General features: G+C 38.9%; 2 protein-coding genes across 2 annotated transcripts in view; one reads left to right on the top strand and one right to left on the bottom strand.

Annotated features, from left to right (window-relative positions):
• The first annotated feature begins 669 nt into the window (after positions 1 to 669).
• Positions 670 to 2,872, top strand: LOC114478479 (gamma-glutamylaminecyclotransferase B-like). The gene is made up of 2 exons (XM_028471582.1): positions 670 to 772; positions 1,726 to 2,872. Exon 2 carries the CDS (start codon positions 1,748 to 1,750, stop codon positions 2,231 to 2,233), a length of 486 nt encoding a protein of 161 aa, XP_028327383.1. The 5' UTR covers positions 670 to 772; positions 1,726 to 1,747; the 3' UTR covers positions 2,234 to 2,872.
• A 706-nt stretch (positions 2,873 to 3,578) lies between these two features.
• LOC114478273 (FERM, ARHGEF and pleckstrin domain-containing protein 1-like) overlaps positions 3,579 to 21,816 on the bottom strand; it is a 55,624-nt gene continuing 37,386 nt past the window's right edge. Inside the window, exons 9-29 of the mRNA XM_028471239.1 lie at positions 21,607 to 21,754; positions 21,164 to 21,259; positions 20,923 to 21,086; positions 20,759 to 20,827; positions 20,568 to 20,643; positions 20,315 to 20,492; positions 14,584 to 14,792; positions 14,411 to 14,500; positions 12,320 to 12,453; positions 11,101 to 11,182; positions 10,952 to 11,013; positions 10,683 to 10,858; positions 9,288 to 9,418; positions 9,144 to 9,212; positions 8,730 to 8,819; positions 8,562 to 8,644; positions 8,337 to 8,449; positions 6,742 to 6,902; positions 6,557 to 6,664; positions 5,257 to 5,408; positions 3,579 to 4,245 (exon numbers count right to left, since the gene is read on the bottom strand). Coding sequence (XP_028327040.1) covers positions 4,182 to 4,245; positions 5,257 to 5,408; positions 6,557 to 6,664; positions 6,742 to 6,902; positions 8,337 to 8,449; positions 8,562 to 8,644; positions 8,730 to 8,819; positions 9,144 to 9,212; positions 9,288 to 9,418; positions 10,683 to 10,858; positions 10,952 to 11,013; positions 11,101 to 11,182; positions 12,320 to 12,453; positions 14,411 to 14,500; positions 14,584 to 14,792; positions 20,315 to 20,492; positions 20,568 to 20,643; positions 20,759 to 20,827; positions 20,923 to 21,086; positions 21,164 to 21,259; positions 21,607 to 21,754 — 2,455 coding nt within the window. The 3' untranslated portion in view covers positions 3,579 to 4,181. The remainder of the gene's footprint in view (positions 4,246 to 5,256; positions 5,409 to 6,556; positions 6,665 to 6,741; positions 6,903 to 8,336; positions 8,450 to 8,561; positions 8,645 to 8,729; positions 8,820 to 9,143; positions 9,213 to 9,287; positions 9,419 to 10,682; positions 10,859 to 10,951; positions 11,014 to 11,100; positions 11,183 to 12,319; positions 12,454 to 14,410; positions 14,501 to 14,583; positions 14,793 to 20,314; positions 20,493 to 20,567; positions 20,644 to 20,758; positions 20,828 to 20,922; positions 21,087 to 21,163; positions 21,260 to 21,606; positions 21,755 to 21,816) is intronic.

Below are 21,816 nucleotides of genomic sequence, written 5' to 3' on the forward strand. Positions count from 1 at the left end.
AAAAATTCACGTTTTCCTTATTATTTTACTATTTCCGAATTGGATGCTCTAAAGTTCTCAAACTTTTAAGGCCCAAGTACCCCCTTTCTCATTTTTCTCAATCCAAATACCCCCTTTGTCCAACGACAACATTAGAACATTCTAATCAAGACAATTTCAATCATCATTTTGTGTGTGTTTTTGTGTTACTTTGTGTGTTTTTGGTGTCAGTTTGTTTATTTTGTTGTTTGTATGTTCTGTCTATTATTAGTATTTAGTATTGTAAGTACCCCCTGTAGTGCCATCGCGTACCCCTAGAGGTACACATACCCCCATTTGAGAAACACTGCTCTAAAGGGCCTGAACAAACAATATAATCAAATTCTACAAAGGTGATATATTGTATAAACAATAGAGGCCTAACTATATTTCAAACGGGATGTTATATAATGCGAACAATATAGTTTTAAAGTCCAAACATGTGACATTTTACAATATATATTTTCTATTGTGGTTGTTGTAATTTTCCATAGCTATGTTGACATTTATTCAAACCACTTAAAATCGTAAAGATCTTCAAACAAAATAGTAAATAAATCACTTTTCTCTGACGACATGATTTGCTGCTTTTTGACTCTTCAGCGCCCTCTGTTGGTGGATTTAGGAAACCAAGCTGTTACTGCGCATGCGTGAGACACAATCCTATCAATGTTGTGGTGTTTCCTGCTCAACCGGGTTTTTCTTTCTTTGCATAACTACATTTACTTTAAACGGGTCTCGTGCCTGAATTAAGGTGAGCATTTACGATATTATAATTGGAATGTTTGTTTACTGTTGACAGTGTGTGTTTTACAGTTTGATTCCACTGTTTGTGGTTGTGTTTTATTAAAATGTGCTGTGTGGTTCGTTAATAACGTTCATAAAAACAAATGCTTTCAGTATTTTAAACAATGCTGCGGTCATTTAATAGTTATTGTTAATGATAAGTGAACGATCGGAGTTTGAACTTCCATTCATTGTATCGTGGCAATTTTATGGCTGACTAAAGTCCGAAGTGTTCACGATAATATCGCGATACTAACAAGATCCCATTAATGTGTATATTCAACATTATGTTGGACATACTCTCTATGTTGTATTAAATGCACGCCCACATTATATGGTTGATGACAAAGGAATGATGGTTGGCAAATATTTGTGGCAATGCATTTATACATTTTCTCTGCTTTGAAGCTCTTTATTTATTTTTAATTAAAATTTTCTTTTCTAATTATGATTTTCTAACATGCCCGCCTTTATCTTCTTAGTTTAACATGTGTAGTGGAATCCTATCACTACACATATGTTACTTTGTGTAATGTACTGTATACTAATAGTAATACATGTTTTCTTTTTGTTTGTTTTTTTTTTAAATCTATTTTTGTTATTTTAGAATGTTTTACAATCTTACACTATAGATAATGTTAAAGTGCAATCTGCTCCCAAAAGTTTATAGAGGTATAAATATTACTGTTTTTTGGTGTGATATCAGTCATTGTACTTTTTTTTTCTATGTTTCTAATAAAAATCTTAAATAGATGTAATTCTTAAAGGTTAAACAAATTGGTTGGTGTCCATTTTTTTCTAAAATTGAGCAAAAGTACATTTTTATCCATCTAAGATCACCTTCTTGCCTGTGCAATCCTATAGGAAGTAGATTCCACCTTTATTCCTTCACCTGTATCTGATTGGTGCTTCTGTTCCCAGGTGTCACCTCTACTCATCCATTATGGCTCGTGTCTTCGTGTACGGCACCCTGAAGAAGGGCCAACCCAACTACTACCGCATGTTCGACAGTGGAAACGGTCAAGCGGAGTTCCTCGCCTCTGCGGTCACCGAGCAGAAATATCCTCTTGTGATTGCCACCAAATACAACATCCCGTTCCTCCTGAACATCCCCGGCCAGGGCCACCGCGTCCACGGAGAGATCTACAAAGTGGACGAGCGGATGCTGAGCTTCCTGGATGACTTTGAAAGTACTCCCAGTATGTATCAAAGGCACCCCATCACACTGGAGGTGAAGGAGTGGGCGAAGAGGACGGAGGAGGAGGAGGAGGAGGAGGAGAGGCCTTCACTGGGAACGATCACAGAGGCGTTTGTTTACAGCACGACCACGTATCAGCCAGACTGGCCATCACGACCGTGTTATGAAAACTACAATGCGTATGCAGACCACGGGCTAGAATATCAGATCAGAGAGGCTCGAGACAAATAACAAGAACATTTTACACCGTCCTATCTCAGGAAAACACTCCGGCTGTTTATCTCCACAAGTTCTCATTTAAAGCTTATTTGAAAAATTAGAGATTTTTATTTAAATTGAAATAATACACATAAATATTATAATAGAAAAACTAAAAAGGTTTATCACTTAATTTCAATCATTACGCATTCTACAGTACCCGTAACTTTGTTTTTCACGTCGTTTGTTGTACACATGAAGAACATATTCAAAAAGAAGACAAAAATTACTTGCTGGAATTATTACTGTATGTGGGAGTCAAGGAAACAAGACTGGCAGTTAACATTGAAAACATGTCAGAAGATCAAAGTACATTTTTGGAAAAATAGTTGTCTGAATAAATTTAACATTAACATGTTCTTTAAAAATAACTTGCTGGAATTATTACGCGGAAGTCAAAGCGATCTGCAGACGCCTGTGAAGAAGACTGACAGTTGACATTGGAAACATGTCGGGAGATCAAAGTGAATTTCCTGAGAAACGTGCTCTCACCAGAATAAATTAAACCGGAACGTATTGGTTAAAAAAAAAGAACTTGCTGGAATTATTACGTGGAAGTCAAGAAAACATCAAAGCAATCTGCAGACGCCTCTGAAGAAGACTAGCAGTTGACAACGGAAACATGTCAGCAGATGAAAGTAGATATCATGAAAAGCAGTTGTCTGAATAAATGAAAGCATAACATATTATTCAAAAAGAAATTGCTGCAATAATTATTATGCAGAAGTCAAGGAAACATCAAAGCAATCTGCAGACGCCTGTGAAGAAGACTGGGAGTTGACAGTGAAAACATGTCGGGAGATCAAAGTACATTTTTGGAAAAACCGTTGTCTGAATAAATGAAACATTAACATATTTAAAAATGACTTGCTGGAATGATTACACGGAAATCAAGGAAACATCAAAGCAATCTGCAGATGCCTCTGAAGGAGACTGGCAGTTGACATTCAAAACATGTCGGGAGATCAAAGTGAATTTCCTGAAAAACAGTTGTCTGAATAAATGAAACCTCAACATATTATTCAAAAAGAACTTTCTGGAATTACTCTTGTCATATTTCCAATATCGATTTTGCAGAAAATAATTAGGTTTAATTGTGCAACACTCCAGGAAAGGATGATTTTTGTATGTATGATTACATCATTAAATTCTACTCTTTCTTTTGTGAGTAAAAACTTGTTGGTTTAAAACCTGTTTGTTCTTTCAGAAACACCTCACCATAGTTTAGACATTCCAGGTATTGGACTGATTCTGTAAAAATAAAATAAAATAAAATAAATACACTTGTTTCATACAAACAGTTTTTTTTTTTTGCATCTTTATTCAAAATCGTAAAATCCAGAAAAGAGTGGGAATGCTGAAGTAATTGGCAGTCAACAAGTGGAATCTCTGTTGGCTTTGGAAACAGGGTTTGAGTTTCTGATGACACACGATGACATCAGCGACTGGTGACGGGGAGGATTCATTCACAGTGTATCAAAATACTGTACAAAATGTTGGCGTACTTTGCCAGAAAAAAAAAAAAAAAAAAGGGGGGGAGAAGTCGTTTTGCATCCAAACCGGAGATGGTTTATATTTAAATAATGCAAATAAGTTGCACAATGCGCTTCTGTAATGATTCTGTTAAGCAAACTTTCAAATGATATGGAAAATTATCATAAATCAGCAGGAAAAATAGTTTTTTTCCCCCCAAAAAAAACAAAAAAAAAAAAAAAAACACAACTGATGATGTTCATATCTTGGTTTCTTTGACAAAACAGGCACAATGTTTCAGTGGCAGCATGGTGAGGAAAATACTCAACTGGTGTAGAAAGTGGAAGTGATGGTGTGCAGCACATCTGTGAGCGTTTTCCATTGGAGTTTATCCAGGTGTTTGTGCAATCTAATGTTCCAAAAACCAAGTAAAGATGCGTCCGATCTCTCAGTAGAGGTCTTTCTTGGAGCTCGGTAAGGAGCACGTGGTGCTGCGGATCACCTCCATCCACCTGGGACACAAAACCAAAGTCATCACTAAAGTATCACATTCACGCACCAGCTCAAATCAATACAGTGCACATGCCCACTGAGGTACCAAATGTTCAGTCATTTCTTTAAATATTATTACGATTTTCACAATTAATCAACAAGGCAGTGCAGACATTTTTATCTGCCATGTTCAATTCCGATTACTGGTACAGACCAGCATTTATTTATTTATTTATTTACATTTTTTTATCCTCAGAAAGTCAATTACAATTACTGAGCCTGGAATAAATAACCTAATAAAAGTTAACCTTCTTCTTGCTTTAGCATCTCTTATAAAAACAGGTCCTAAATCAGCTGTAAAATACACTAAAAACAAATATCTATCCTCTGATTTCTTTCCAATCTATTACTTACCTTGTTAGGCTTCCTAATCAATGAAAACATAGGTTTTAATATTTTTTTTGTGGGCGTCTGAGCCTTTTTGGTGTCAGTTTACCCTTGATTTATATATTTTAAAATGGTCAAATGTGTGAAAGCTTGATATGAAACACATTTGAATAATTGTTAACTACATATGTATAGAACTGTAGATAGAACTGTAACATGGTTCCACAGTTTTGCGTTAAATTATAGTTGAAAATTTTAATTACATTTTCAAGGCAATTACAATTACAAAGTCAATTATCTAGACTCAATTACAATTTCATTAAGATTATGACAGCAACAGATGTTTAAAATTACAATTATAATTGCACCATAATTGTAATTAATTATCAATTATGCAATTACAATATAATTGACCCAAAGTTACAGTTGGAAAACTTAAAATTGTTGTATTCATCTGTTGCTTTGTATACTGTAAGCTAATTACTTAATTGTAGTTGGAATTGGTGAGGTGGCTTCATAAGACCATGTGGTCTTCTTAACCTCTGCCAGCACAGTTACGTTAGAAATGTTTGAGGGATTTTTAAAAACATATTTTGTATGTGCAAAGTACAAATAAAATAAAATAAATAGCGGTTAATACCCACCTTTCAAAAGTATACTCGCTCTCTGATCTAAAGTAATAACAGTGGGATTTAAAGTGGAGCTTGAAGACGTAGTCTTTGTGGATGTTTTCAGACTCCGATGGGACGGTGACGGAGTACCCCAGCAGAGGGAGGCTGGCCAGAGGGTAATCATCCTGCAGGGAACACACGCCACTCTTTATTTAGTCAGTACATCAGGGGTTCTCAACCTTGGGGTCACAAGACACTGGGAGGGGGTCGCCAGACGCCTTCAAGAAACTAAGAATATTTATATTTGAGCCCATTTTTGCTTTTTTTTTAATCCCTTTTCTGCAACTACATCAAACTTGCCATATTCTAACCTATTTTCATCACTTTTTCCTGCCATATTTTTGCTCATTTTAATAAATTTTTTGCGACAATACTCCTATTTCTGCAACTTCACCATCACATTTCAATGTCTTTTCTTCAAATTTTCTCAATTTTCAAGTATTTCATGCTTATTTTCTTTTGCCAATTACCATATTTACGATTTGTCATGCCCATTATTTGCCAGTTTAAACCAAATGTTCGTACTCCTCCCCACCATTTCTGCCATTTTTAGGCCAATTTTAAGCCTCCGGTTCCGGGTCACTGCTCCTGCGGTCGAGCTCTGAGTGGTTTTTATATATTTTTTTATATTTTTATTACTTTCTTACCTATACAGTGGTGAGACTTATAAGACTATAATCACTCTTTTACATCTACTCAGAGTAAAAACCTGTTTACATATGAATATATACTTTACTTTATTCATCATCATCAATTTTATTTTTTTCTTATACACAAGCATTTGACACTATAATTAATTTGCATCCCGTGATTCAGTTTACCGCACATCCTTGTTTTTCTGCATGGGTGTGTATTATTATTATTATTATTATTATTATTATTATTATTATTACCATTGTTGTTTTCATTTACTATTATTATTATTTCTCAATTTTCTTTTCTTTATATGCCGCTCTTTGCCCTACGGGGATTATTAAAGTTTTGTTTTCTAAATCCCCCCTTTTTTTCTTTGCAACTTTTAAATAATTTGGTTTTTAAAATGACACCTTTTCCACCCTTTTTGGTCCCTTTTATCCCATTTCACATTTGATTAAAATAAAGATTTACATCTTTATGATTATATACTATGGCCCCTGGATAACAGTGGCTGTTATTCAGATGAATAAATAACTAAATGTGGTTATCTCAGATTCATACATCAATGGGTTATCATTTTGCTGACTTTATGGGATGGACCCCAAACACCTCTCTCCCCTTCTATGAGGTTTCCAACCTGGTGTGACTTGTAGAAGAAGAGGCTAAAGTTGGTGAAGACCACCCACAGCTTCTGCCAGCCGTTGCTGTTCTTGAACTTCCTCAGGAGGTTTCCTGACAGCTGGTTCTGCAACAGAAGGCCATTTCCTGTTTATTTATCGCTGCACAGGAGCTGATAAAGATGTTAAAGACGTGAGTCGGTACCTCCACCGCGACACTGAAGTCCACCATGGAGACGCTGGTGTTGCGATGCCAGCAGACGTGGACGGTGGTGTTGCCACGGTGACCCTGACGCTCCAGGGAAGAGCGTGAGCCGGCGAGTTCCTCCTCGGACTCGTGCTCTACTCCGCCGTCCTCCGTCAGCTCTGCAGGATGACAAGTGGATCAAAATGCTAACGTTGTTGCTAAAATCTCAAACTTAAGCACAAAGAAAAAGCAATTACACGTAAATGTGGAACTTGGGTCTGCTGGGAGAACTTTATGAATAGTGAATTATCGCCATAGAAACCTGAGGCTTATGAAGATCAAAGCGATTTCCAAAATATCTGTTCATAAAGAAGAGACAAACCCTCCTTTGTCGGAACAGGTAATGCAATACTCTGAAACAAAGGGGCCATCACACTGCACTAAACCTCATGAAAGGTGTTTTAAAAAACGAATACGGAGAAGAAAAGAGGGCTGTCAGCTGCAGACGGGTCCCACTTATATCAGGTGACATCAATAATATATGAAGAGAACAATTCTGATCACTCACGAGGCACAGAAAGACCCTGTTACTGAAAGAGCTGCAACAAGTAAATATTAATGCAGTTGTCAGTTTTCAGCTCCGTATTTCAGTGATATTCACATTGACAAAATGATCTTTTTCGTTCCAACAAACCTTAAAGCAGACATGAAATTTTTATCACAGTAAAAGCTACAAAAATCTGTTATTTTTTCTGAAGAATGCCCTGAGATGACTAGTTATAATACACAATAAATACATTTAAATTGAATCATGTCAGCATTTAGCATAATGACTGATCTGAGCATTAATAGATAATGTTGTTTAGTATGTTTTCCTCTCATTTTTGTTGTCCTTTGGTCTGTTTTTGTTGCCATTTTGTTTATTTTACACTCATTTTGTGCCTTTCTGTTCTTGTTTTGTGTGTTTTTGGAGTCAACTTCTATAATTGATTGTGTTGTGTTTTTCTTTTGATTTTTATATTTTTGTTGTCATTCTTGTGTATTTTTATTGTTGTTTTTATACATCTCTTTGTCATTTCTTGTGTATTTTGTTGTAGTCTTTTGGATTGTTGTTAATTTGTGTATTTTCTTTAGTCATTTTGTGTATGTTTGTTGTATATTTATAGCTCAATTAGCATACTTTGTGTTTTTGGAATAATTTGTGTGTGTTTCTTTTTTGGTGTATTTTTCAAATTGTCTTGTGTATTATTGTTGTTTTTTGAATAATTGTTTTTGGAGTCATTTGTGTGTTTTTTTTGTAGTCGTCCTGTGTATTAGTGTTTTCTTTGTACTTTGTGTAGTAATTAGGTGTCATTGTGTTTTTGGAGTCATTTAGTATATTTTTGTTGTCATTTTGTAATTTTTGGAATCATTTTATGGATTTTCTAAGTAGTTTACTGTATTTTGTCATTATGTTGTGTTTTTGGAGTCATTCAGTTTATTTTTCTTGTGATTTTGTACGTTTCCTGTTATTTTTGTGCAATTTTCATGTCGTGCTTTTACTTCCAGGGCTGTCTGTTGACCATGTCTGCCTGAGAGTCTGTGATCGTATGCAGAGAGAAACACACACTCACTGTTGTCTAGGGGACTGCTGGAGAGTGTGTCGGTGATGGGGCAGCTGCTTTGCTCCGCCAGGTCGATGGCCATCCTGATGTCCTCCACCCACCGTTCCATCTCAGCAGCACAGCTGGAATCAGACGGAAAAACCAACGCAGTAAAGACGCCTGAGGAGGCTGAACAGCTTCCTTTAAGAATGTTTCTATTCCTCTTGTGTGTGTGTGTGTGTGTGTGTGTGTTACCTGGCTGCTACCACCACAGAATGACGCTGGCCAAACAGAGTGAACGAATGAGGGACACCCCACTCTTCTTCACTTTCTCTGATCTATTAAAGAGCAGAACTACTATATCATATACATCTCATCAGGTCCTAGCCGTTTCTAATTAAATACGATAGCAGAGTTTTGTACCGTCATGCCATAAAGAGGCAGCTGGCCATGAACTTTAAACTGATTGGACGGGGTCATCCCTCGACTGGTGTACACCAAGATATCACTGAACTGATGGAGAATAAAGAACAAAAGAAGAAAGAAATGATGAAAATAGATACTTCATTTCTATTAAGGCATCGTTTTTCAACCTTGGGGTCGTATGGAATTAAAATGGGGTCTGTGAAATGTCTAGTAATTAATAAAAAAACCAACAAATATCCATTAACTCTATCCTATATACCTAAACTTTCTCAAATACAAATCTAGTTAAAATAAAATGCAGTATAAAAATATCTGATGTAAAACTAACACAAAAACTACATTTCTCTGGTGTTGCTGAACATTTGTGATATTAAAATGGGTGTATTGAGGCTTAACGTGTAAAATTCATACCAAGAAGAACATTCTCTGCTGAAGGCCTTTTCCTGATAGTTTGCTGAGGCAGCCAAGTCTGATGAACTCCTGTATGACACATCAAAAGCAATAAAAAAAAAAACAGCCAGGGTGACACGATTCAAATGAAGAAGACGAGCTCACCCTTCCCGGGGAAACCAGGTTCTCAATGCCACTCAGATCCTTCCTCAGCTCCAACAACTTCTGGAAGTTGTCCATCTTCATCATGGCGCCTTGAAGCTGCAGCACTATCTCTGAGATGTCCGCCAGGGCGGCTGAGGAGTTACCGTGGAAGGAAAAAACAACAACTTGTTTTTAAAAAAGGCCACATGTACATGGGAGCTTTAATATCCCTTTAATTCTCTGACCTTGTAAACACTTCATTCCTAATGCAAATGCAAACGTTTTACACTTTGCTCCTCAACAGGGAACTCAGTTTATGACCTGCCTTTTTCCCTTCTCGAAGCATAAGTGTTAAAGGGATAAAATTGTAAATAGGTGTGTGTATATATATACTTGTGTATGTGTGGACAGATGAATGTATAGTGAATCACATTAATTGTATAATATAGATATATTGTATATATGTATATTTATAGTGTAAATAGGTGTATATTATAAGAAGATTATATGTATAGTAATAGATATTAAGGGGTAGGATCATATATGTAAGTATATACTTCCTTTTTGTACCATTTGTTCTGTCTTTGCTTTGTTTGATTTATTTTCATTTTTTTTTTTTTTTTAAATTACGATTATTATTATCATTATCATTCTTTTTTTTCATTTTGAGATACACTACTGTTGTGTTCATGTTTGGAAAAAAATTAAATCAAATCAAATTTCGAATTAAATTTAAATCCGAATTAGGTGGCAGGTTTATTCCAATTTTAATTCTGAATTAAATCAATCCTCGATCTCGTTAATGTTTAATTGCGGTCGTTCTGCGCACTTAGTTAATAAGAGCCTTAAAAGACATGGATATAATGAAAAGAGTGGATAAACATGCAGTTATTCACACGGACTTATCACACACGTCGGCAAATGGAACAGGCTTCATGGGGGCATGAAGCGCCAGAGCTTCACTAATGATGCGCAGATCATTATAAAGTCAATTTTTTGCTCAACATCCTGTATAGTGGAGGTAGAGCAGCTGTTGCCTCCACTATACAGCTGTCTGCCTCCTTTTACCGCTGCTCTCTCTCCTGCTCAGCTGACCAAAGTGAAACTGTGTTGAAGTCGAGCTGCTGCTTCAAAACTACAACCAAAACAAAAGTGAAAACTGTTCTAATTATGTGGGGTTTTTATGTTGTAGCCAAAAAGAAATGGTTTGTCCCGAAAGATACGTCATCTTCGCCCCACCGTCCAATCACAACCCTTCCCAACTCATAGACCTAAAGCAGAATTAAAAAAAAAAAAGAATAAACCAGTTTTCCATGTAAACCTCAATTCGGAATAACTATTTCCATGTAAACACTAAGCAAAACACTTTATTCCAAAAAACTTAATTTGGAATAATGAATTCCTGTGTCCCCTCACCTCTGCAGTCCCTGAAGTCATCATGCGTGGGCGGGTAGTGCTTGCAGAGCCTCTCCAGGATGAGCTTGTAGTGCAGCAGGCGATGGAGGGGCCGCAGGAGGAAGATGTTGAGCGGCAAGTAGCAAACCCTCTGCAGCTCAAAGTCCCGACACAGACACTCCAATCTCCGACTGGACCTGAGGGCATATTAAACACTCAGGTGGAGACTGGAACACACCTTTTCCCCCAATAACGGCTCCCGCTCCCACTGAGAGGACTTTAACTCTTACCTACAGGCTCGTTCCAGTTCTACCAGACACTCCGAATGCTTCTGGAGGTGAACAGTCAGCTGCTGCACACACAGAAAAGCCATTTTCACAATACGATGAGCACTAAAGTGGCAAACAAAGTGTTTTTTTGTTGAATAATAACAAATTACCCTTAGACCATGAATGTTCTTCAGCAGAACGTCACCGATTCGTTGGTAATCTCCTTTAATGTGAGCGTTGGAGCGACCCTCCCTGTGAAAGAGGAAAATATTTGGTAGGGTGTGGTTGCATGTTCTCACCACTAGATGTCCCACCAGTTCACACACACTGTTTAAATGCAAACCATCTGCTTTAAACCAGTGGTTCTCAACCTTTTCAGCCCATGAGCCCCAAAATAAAGGTTCCATGAACATTGAAGAACGGTCATGTGGAGACAGGGTCATCTATAAGGGGAATTTTTGGGGTCCATCCATAAAGTCAGCAAAATGATGGTCCATTGTTCTATGAATCTGTGATAACCGCATTTATATCTGAATATTATCCACTGTTATAAAGGGACTTTATTATTATTTGCACCATAGTATATAGTCATCTTAACAATGTAAATCCTTGTTTTAATCAGAAATAAAAAGGGTTAAGGTGATTAAAAAAATGGTGGAAAATGTGGTGAAATGGGATTTTAAAAACCACAGAAATTGGTTAAAAGTTGCAAATTAAAGTGGGCAAAAACAGGCAGAGTGGTAAAAAAGGTTCAACGTGATATACAATTAGTTTAAACTGGCAAATAACGGCAGTGGCAAATCGTGAATGTGGTTAAATTAGACAATAATGGGTTAACATATGCAACATTAGGTGAGAAAAGAGTTTATAAATGTTGAAAATGTCTTGAAAGTGGAAAAAAATGACAAAAAATGCATTGAAATGTAGCAAAAATGCATTAAATGAGCAAAGACATGGCAAGTTTGGTGCAGTTGCAAAAAAAAGGGTAAAAATAAGCAACAATGGGCTCAAGTTGTTCAAAAAATATTCTTAGTTTCTCAAAGGCATCTGTCAACCCCGTCCCATTGTCTCACGACCTCAAATGGGGTCCCAACATCAAGGTTGAGAAGCCTTCCTTTAAAACATAGAATTCTGCCTCAAAGATCCAGGCAAGGATTGGTATTGATAAAAATGCTGCATCTTCTGAAAAGGCATTTAGCTTTTCTTCAAATGTAGCTCAACATATTATTCAAAAAGAAGACCACATGAACTGGCTGGAATTATTAAGCGGAAGTCAAGGACACATCAAAGCCATCAGTGATCAAAACATGTCGGGAGATCAAAGTAAATTTCCTGAAAAATGTGTCTGAATAAATGAAACCGAAACATATCATAACAATGGATACCGACCACTGCGCCAGCCGCTGCTCCGTCTCTTTAAGGAATTCCTGATGGAACTTGTAGACGGGATCGTAGTTGGAAGAGATCAACTTTTTAAGAGGGTCAGGAAATGCTTCGTCGTTTACCACAGTGGTCTGGAAGGCCTGAGACACGCACAGACAGAACAACTGTTAGACATGTTATCTGATGGAAGAGGAGCGACGTCAAACCCAGAAAATGGAAAATACACTGGATGGAATTTTTAAAATAATTTTCTCTCATTTAGTGTGTTTTTTGTAGTTGTCTTTTGTACTATTGTGGTTTTTTGAGTCATTTTGTAGATTCTTTAAGTAATTAACCATTTTGTGAGTCATTTTGTGTATTCATGTTGTCATTTTGTGTGTTTTTGGAGTCATTTATTGTATTTTTGTGTTTTTTGAGTCATTGAGTGTATTTATTTGTCTTTCAGTGTTTTTGGAATATTTTTTTTTAATGTTTCTGTTATTTTTGTGCATTTCTCAGTCACTTAGTTTGTTTTCCCGAGTCATTTTGTGCTTTTAGTTCGAGGGCCGTCAGTTGCCCATGTCTGCCTGAGAGTCTGTGATTGTGTGGAATTTGGCAAAAATGTATATTGTGGTAATAAACTAAGTAATTTACGGTCTCAATGTTCCTTTTTTTTTTTTTAAAGCTCTATTGTGGTGATACGACTGTGCAGACATGCCCTGAACTCCAAAAACACTGGCAGAAGAAATGTGAGGAGCCACACAAACACATTAGTGCTTTGATCCCTGCACCCTTTTAAAGCAGGTGGTCAGTCAGACTGAAGCGTGCAGTGACAACGAGCATTCATCAGCACACACACACACACACACACAGTCAGTGACACCGAGTGTGACCTTTGACCCCCGAGGTGTCTGGTTCACTCTCAGAAAGGAGACCCTACAGCTGTTACTAAGAGAGAGCGAGAGAGAAATAAAAAAAGGAGGGTGCAGGAGCTGAAGCCTGAGCTGTGCCAGACAAAGAAAATATTTAGGAAGATCGAGGCGAAAAAAAAGCCACCAGTGCACACGCCCTCAGCCACTTCAAAGAGAACGGAAACTGCAGTTTAGAGGAAAAACTGCTGAGAAAACACAATTTCCCGCACAGCCACAGCAGCTTCTCGCTATTTGGATAATACAGTCATATGCAAACAGGTGCGTGAACCCCACTGCGTTATAGAATCCCCTTTTTTAAATAAAAAATATGCACTTTAAGAGGTTTAAACCAGTTAATGCATTCAACAACTTGATGCCTGTTCTGCATAACAGGTTTTTATTAAATCTACTACAAGGAGCTCCTAATGAGATCCTCCAGAATGCACAAGCCTAATTAATTACAATTATGACGTAATTATAATTGTAAAATTGTAAAATATGTTGCAATTGTAACTGAGTTCAGATAATTGACTTTGTAATAGTAATTGGCATGAAAATTCTATAAAAACTGTCAATTGCAATCTAATTAAACACAAACCCATGGAACCATGTTAACAGTTTTATGGCTTTCAAATATGTAGCTAACAATTATTCAAATATGTGTCGTGTCAGGTTTTCCCACTACCTGTCAGCTCTCTTGAGGATCATTTTACCATTTTAAAAAACTGAAATCTTGGGGTATACTGACAGAATAAAGGCTCAGACGCCCACAACAAATACAATCCCACCCATATTTTCATGAATAAGGAAGCCTAACAAGTGAACCAACAGATGAGGAACAAATTGGGTGAAAGATGATGTTTTTTTAGTGTATTTTACAGCTGATTTGAGACATTGGTCAAAACTGACCCGTTATCATTAGAGATGCTAACACAAGAGGAAGGTTACGTTTTATGCAGTTATTCATTAAAGGCTCAGTAATTGTGACTGATTGAATTTTAACTTTAGTAATTGAGAACGTAATTGTAATTGACATTGACAGGAAAAATCCTAATTGTAAATTTAACTGTAATTGGAAAAAATGTCGAACACCGTAATAATTGAGTTGCAATTGAACATGGATAGTTAATTTGTGCACCTTGGATTGTTTTTTCCATGCAAATTGCGTGTGACTTTCAAAGTAAAAAGCCATTTTTTTTCCCAATACCTCTGTGATGACCTGCAGGTCGTTGAGGTAGGTCCGCTCTGTGGTCAACAGCTCCTTGGCTATGAAATAAGCCTTGTCTGTGGGAAACTTCTGGTACACAGAGGGAAAGATGAGACTAATCCGAGCATCCAATCATATTATTATCAATAATCAATCAATAAAAGGACATCCACCTTCCTCCTCGCTTCCTCTTCATCTTCATTACGCACGTATCCAGCTTCAGTGAGCAGCGGGCTGGTGAGCGGCGAAAGCGGCTGCCTGTCAGGACTGTGTCCAGGGAACAGGACGGCGCCACCACCCGCCTTCTGACCGTTGACCAGGCTGTTGCCATTGACGATGACGTGGGTCCGGCCTAGGGCAATGTCCTCCAAGTCTGGACTTTCTGGGGGAAGGTAAAAGACAGAAAATTCAGAGGATGACACAAAAGGAAAGAAAGCATTAAAATTATTTTTGAAAAATTGAACTTTTTGCCACAAAACGAGTTAGTTTTCTCATATTGACAAAATAAAATGAAGATGAAATTTAAAGACAAGCAGCTGCCACAAAAAAAAGATAAAACTACAGGCCATAGCATCCTTTACATGTACCCGTTTCTCTGCTACTAGGATAAAAAGAAAGAAAGGAAATGGTTTCTCAAATCTGTAACAATACAAAAAAAGTAACAAGGTCTACAATTAGCATTTTGCTAAAGGGACTCTGGTCTGACTACAGTATAGGGATCTACTTCTAGGAATAAACAGAAGTTACTACAGCTAAGAGTCACTACAGATGTTCACTACACAAGTTGGAACTTTATACTTGCCCAAGATTCCAGTCCACTGTTATACACCCAACAGGATCATGGGTAAAAACCCCTGGCTGCAACCACTGAGTGCAGATCTGTGAGTGGTGGGGTGGTGGGGGGGCTTGGTGCTATAAAAGAACTGACCACCAGACAGACAACCGCTAAAAACTACCACAGAAACAACAACACACGCGCAACACTGCAGGCAAACGGCAGCTATTCTATAACACAACCACAACACAAAACAATGTGTGCACAGGAGGGGGGGTGGGTGGGTGGGAGGCTGGGTGGTGGTTTCGCACATCTATAGAAAGGTTGAAAAGTCCCTCTTCAATCGAGAAAAATGCCGATTTTTATTGACACTAGAGCAGAAAATCATTAACAGTTACAAAGAGAGAAAAGTAGATCAAGGGCAGGAATCCACAGTGTTACAAAAGTGACAGAAAACCAGTGTGAACAGTGTGCGTTATTAAGGAAAACACGTTTCATTCTGATGTCTTTCTTTGGGGACTTGGTAATTTCACAATGGGAGGCTGCAAAAATGTCTGATCCAAGGGCCACATTATCAATATTAATGTCAGCTTTTAGAATAACTAATCTGAGCATTAATACAGTTAAAAACAGAAGGTGTCGTGTTTTTTTTGTCATTTAGTGTCTTTTTACTTTATTTTTGTCTATTACTGTTGTAGTGTGTGTAAGTTTTGGAGTCATTTTGTGTATTTTTAGGGTTATTTTGTGTATTTCTAGTCATTTCGTGTGTTATTAGAGTAATTTTTTGTGTTCCTGTTGTCATTTTGTGCATTTTTATGTTCATTTTGTACATATTTCAGGTGTGTTGCCATTTTGTGTGTTATGGAGTCATTTAGTGTATTTCTATTTAGCGTTTTAGGAGTTATTTTGTGTATTTTTATTGTTGTTTTCTATCTTTCTGGAGTCATTTTGTGCATTTGTATGTTCATTTAGTATATTTTTGATCGTTTTGTATGTTTTTGGAGTCATTGTGCGTTTCTGTTGATATATTGTGCATTTTTGGAGTCATTTGTGAATTTTTATGGTTGTTTTGCATCTTTTGAGATTCATTTTTCAATTTTTTTTCTCATTTTATGTGTTTTTTAATTTGTTTTGTGCATATACTTTGGGGGGCCGCACAAAATTAGATCAAGAGCCGCCTGTAGCCCCTGGACCACCAGTTGCCTATGTCTGTACTAACACTTTAGTTGTGGGCTGGCTGCAGTATGGCCTCTGCATAGCGTTCCCAGCATGCTACAGCCTTAGCATGCACCATCACAATCAGAAACATGCACAGCATCAGAAGAACAACCAGGAAACGAGTGTTACAAAACAGGAAGACAGAGGAGAAAACTCTTGAAATACGGTAAGTGGTCCCAGTGTGCGCAGCAAGTAAAAACAAAAAAGTTATTTCTTTGCAATTTTTAGCAACATAATGTTTATAGTTGAATGTCTCAAAAGAGGTGTGTTATTCTAATTTATATATTTAAAATCAAAACAAAAGTTTACATATTATAAGATACACATTAGGACGAATAATAATGTGTTTGATTAGATTACATAAACTTTCTCCTCTTAATACAGTTCAAAGATCAACAACTTCTTGAAAATGTGTTTTATGTTAAAAAATTAATTGGAAGAAAACCTCATATAATAAAATATGTAATCAATGTAATAAAATGTACAATTTTCACTTTTCAAAATGAGCCGGAACAGTCAGAATGACAGTGACTGGGCTGCAGAAGCTTTTCAGTGACAGACAACAACAAAGCAGACTCAGCCTCAGTGTTGAATACGTAGGCTTCCAGATCCTACAAAATAAAACGCCATTTACGCTGCACGTACAGGCTGCATTTGGATTGATTTCACTTAAGCCAGTTGGCTTTTACCCTCTTGGAAAATGAACACTGAAGCAGAGTTGCTCTTGTTTTGTCTTTGTGCGAAACACAAAAGGTTGACCTGGAACCGCTTCGTGTCCCGCAGCCGAAACATGCAAAATAACAGCAGTGCGACAGAACCATGGAGGAGTTTTTGCCAGGTTAACATGCACATCGCCACACAAGTGGGGAAAACGGTGAGAATACAAAGTCAAAGAGCATCATTGTCCACTTAAACATGCCTCCAGACATGGTGCATTTACAGCTGGTGAACATTAGTCCTAGGAAGAATCAGAATGTGACATATTTATTATAAATCAACCAGTAAATAATTAATATTAAGTGTTGTCCAGCCAATCGATGACAGGAATGTGGATGAGAAGCCTTGAAAACATCAAGGTGAAAAAGGCAGCATACAAAGAAAAGTCAAAGTGTTGCTTTAGTGTGGTTGTTATGCATGCCAGGGGCCACGCCCAGCAAAGCAGACAGCGGCGGATGGTCACGGGTTTGAATGTGCGTGGGGGAAAATTACAATGCCCTCCACCAATTAGGAAAAGACACAATGTAGAGATGCATGCAGCTTTAAAAATATATATAATAGTAAATATGAGTGTGCCACCGTTCCTCCATCTAAGTGGAGTAAACTCTAAGATCTCCTTCAAAAAGGTCTACCACAAACATCCAACAAAAGTGCTTCGAAGAAGAACATCAGCCTGCAGATCCCAACAACTTTAAACACACCTCTATTCCAATTTAAAACTTCACATTAAATCTCTTCTCTAACATCAACGTCCAAATATAGAGTACAACTTCCATTTCCATTATTTAAAACCCTTCATTAACAGCCACGGAATAAAGATTCAAAAACGACAATGTTACACAAACTACACACAACAATAGAGAACATTAAAGCTATGCTAATGCCACAGAAAGGCAGCAGATCACCAACAGAACAACAGCGTTCAGGCCAACCCCTAAGTGCCACATTTTATGCTTAGGGCAGGATTCCTCAAATTCTCTGCACTGATCGAGCGACGCTACAATCAGAAATTATGGATCAAAACTAACACTTTAGACAAAAAAAGATCGAGGAGGATTTATCAAAGAAATCCCCCTGAAAAAACTACGTATGCAGTTATGGCACATCATATAAAAAGTACTTCATCCATAGATGTTATCGTCGCGTCGTGTACGAAGAGCTCAGTGTTTTTACGAAAGCTTTTAATGTTACGCTAACGTCAAGAGCTACCCGTGAGGTTTTGCATTACTTTGCATAAAAAGTGGTAGAGGTGAAAATAGTGGATGTAAAAACTCTAAAGTACAGCAGCTATTCCATGGAAAAGTTACAAAAAACGTGTGATTTTTAGAAAGTACATTTCAACACTAGGAATTTATCATAAAAAGTGCCCTAGATTTTTCACAATCAGTGTAAAAAAACAAGAACTGGCATTCAAGTTTTTTTACTAACTAGACATAACTAGGTTAAGTCGAGTTGATCCATTTTCTCATTAAAAAGTAACTAAACCCCACTTTTTTCAGCTGAATACAAATGTATTTGGGTATGAAGTAGTGCTGTTGATTGATCCCGATCGAAGTCTCAACATTTTCGTCAAAGTATTTTATTTTGGCGTATTTAGTTGTAAAATGTCAAAGTGACTGCCCTCTATGGGTTAAAACCCAGCTATTACAATTGATTTTTGCTGTTTGCTGAGAACAAGATCATGACGTTTTGGGACCATCTTGTTTCACAAACAAGCACTTTTAGCCCCGCCCCTTTTATAAAAACTAGTACCTGTGGGCTCAACAATCTGTGGCGAGAAAGTTGGATTGAGAGGAGAGTAAATAGAGAGGTATGTTGAGTAATGAGTAGCTAGTTAGCATAGCATAGATTGTTAATTGAAGATTTTATAGTATAGACTGGGCGTGTCTTAACTGCTCCAGGAACCGTGCCCATAATCAAGGCAATTTTTTGAATTCCCAGGTCAGGAGAAAGCAAAAGTTTAGTTACTCTTTAAAGATACTTATTTAAGTATTTCGTTCAGCAGCTGAAAACTTGCCCTCCCATATCTTCCTCATTGAAGCGGTAGCATCCCTCCTCTTCCTCCCCTTCTACGTCCTCCCCCTCCTCCAGCTGCAGACTACCGAACGAGAACTTGCTTCGAGAAAGCGGCGATGAATTCACGCCGTTGGAGTTGGTGGCAATGGGGTTGCCGTACATTAAGGGGTGGCTGTATGCGCTGCTACCAGTATCCGACTCTGTGTCGCTGGTGTCGCTGCCACTGCTGGTGGACCCGTCGATCGCCGGGACCTGCTGGTTTAGATTCTTGTGACCGTTGTGAGACGGGCTGCTGCCGGGCTTACCCTGGCGGCCGAACAGCCGCTGTGTTGCGGTAGCGCGAGCCTGACCCGGAACAAAGAGCTTCCCATGGTTGCCGTTAGTGATGATCGTTTTCCGCTCTATGGGGGCAGAGCAGGGCGCCTGGCCATGCAGAACTGGACGATGAGGGTGGTTGGGGGTGGATGTGATCTGGCTGAGGATGAACGGATCGGTGTCGGAGCGGTTCCTCGTGTTGTTATTGTTACACGTTTTGCCGAGATGCAGTGGCGTGCGGTTGGAGGTGATAGGGGAGTAGCTACCGAAGTGCGACGCAGTCGGAGCTTCCCCGGGACGTTTACTGAAATAATGTCCGCCGTCATCCCACCGCGGGTTCACCCTCGTCTGGCCGTGACCGTCGGTCATCTCGGCCTGACTCAGAGAGTTGGTGCGGTGGTGGAAGCTGCTGAAAACCGGACTGGAGCACTGGCTACGCGCACCTGTCCCTAACGGGCGGCTGACGGCGGGGCCTCGCTGGTCTCTGCCCTGAAAGATTTCATCCAGCAGCGTGCTGTGGAGAGGCAGGCGGCTGTGGAAGGGGCCTCCGTTCGACACCACGTCATCGCTGGTCGTCTCGTGACTAGAACTGAACCTGTTGGACACCGGCGACTGAGTTGCACTGCTTCTATTACTCATCACGCCCTGCTGCTGCTGCTGCATCAGCCCCTGGTGATTAGTGTGGTAAAACCCATTAACAGCCCCGAACAGACCCCCATTCTGTGCACCATCCTCATTGTCGTCATTGCTGTGGCCCCTGGGAGCCCTGCCGTTCTTGGTCACGTCACATTCGCTGTCGATATCGCTGCAGTCTATGTAAGGGATAGAAGTGCTGCTGCCTTTGTTTGCCCTGCAGGATGGACCTGGATTGAGGAGGTGCTGGTCGGGAGTCGATCCTATGCTGCGGCGGTTCTGTGCGGATTCAGGCGCGGCCAGCGTGTCCAGGTACCCGTTGATGGGCGGACTGACTGAATGTGGCTCCAACGCGGCGCCGATGTCAGCTGTTCTGGCCGAGTCGGGCTGCTCCGCTAACGTGGCACTCTGTGAAAGACGTATGAGTTAATTCAACATGGCTCCATGATATCTACCACAAGTTCTTTATTTTTTCCTTTCTACCTCTTTTGGCACTTGTGATCTGAAGGAGGAAGACTGAGGAGACACGCTGCTGTTGGACAGAACCTTACTGTGCTTCCTGAAAGAACGTAAAACATGTGTTCATCATCATCAAGCTAAGGAATCCGACGTCTTGAGTAACTACCTCGATTTGTTTCCATTGATTGTACGAGCCACATAAACAAGTACCTCACCTTTCAAATGGGATTTTCTTGTATTCCGAGTCCTTCACGTAATCAATGACCTGCTTCTGGGTTCGACCGCTGCAGGCAGGAGATGGTACAAGAACAGAAAAGGAAACTGAGCGAACACCACCAGTGCGGTCGTTTTTGCAGGTTTTCCTTTAGCGTCGTCTTACCTGAAGCGAAACGAGGAGCCCCTGGTGAAGAGGATGGGCTTGGGTTTGGGCTTGGGCTCCTCAAAGAGTCGGAAGAACGCGTGATACTCGACGCAAATCTTCCAGAAAATCTTGCAGCAGTCCCTGCTGGCCATCGCAAACTCCAGGGTGTCATGGTGGGCGTTCTGCAGACAGACACAAAGGTGAGAGTAGAGGGCAAGGAGACGGAGGAGAGGGATTAAAACTAGTTTGATGAACTCACAGTGGGGTCCGTTCTAAGTTTGATGAGGAACCTTTTGCGTTTGAAGCTCAGCTTCCGGATCTTGGACCAGTTGAAGGCGTTAATTTTTGTATAGCCCTACACAAGAGAACATTTGGAACATTGTTATTATGAGAATGCTGAACAAGCAATATTTGGGGAGGTGGAAAACCTCTGCCTGACCTCACTTTCCAGTTTTGGCAATTAAAATGAAAAAAAAAAAACAATTAAAAAAAGTCATTAGTAATATAAAAGAAAATTAAAATAGAAGAGAATAAATGTATAGCTATATATTTAATGGTTCTATGTGAAATAGTAGCAACGTTTTGAAAAAATACATCCAACCAAAAATAATAAAATAAAAAAGTTTGTGCTGGAATTAAAAAAATAACTTTAAAATAAATAAAAAAAGAATAAAATCAGTGAATTTATTCTGTATTTAATACCTGAAACACTAGGACTCCAGTGTGAGCCACAGCCAGGCTGAGTTTAGTGCCTTCCCTGTCCTTAGCAGGGTGCAAGCGAACGCCATACATCTCCAGCCGCCGGGCGATTTCTAGTAGCTGGTAGTCGGACTCTGCAGGGGTTTGTCCGCTGTGGAAAGAGCGTCAATCAGAGGAGGAAACAATCACTGCTGCTTGTTTTTGATTGGCTAA

This window comes from Gouania willdenowi, chromosome 2, assembly GCF_900634775.1.
Source record: "Gouania willdenowi chromosome 2, fGouWil2.1, whole genome shotgun sequence".
NCBI lineage: Eukaryota > Metazoa > Chordata > Actinopteri > Blenniiformes > Gobiesocidae > Gouania > Gouania willdenowi.

Coding starts and splice junctions, on each gene's coding strand:
- LOC114478479 (XM_028471582.1), top strand. CDS start 1,748: ATGGCTCGTGTCTTCGTGTACGGCACCCTGAAGAAGGGCCAACCCAAC.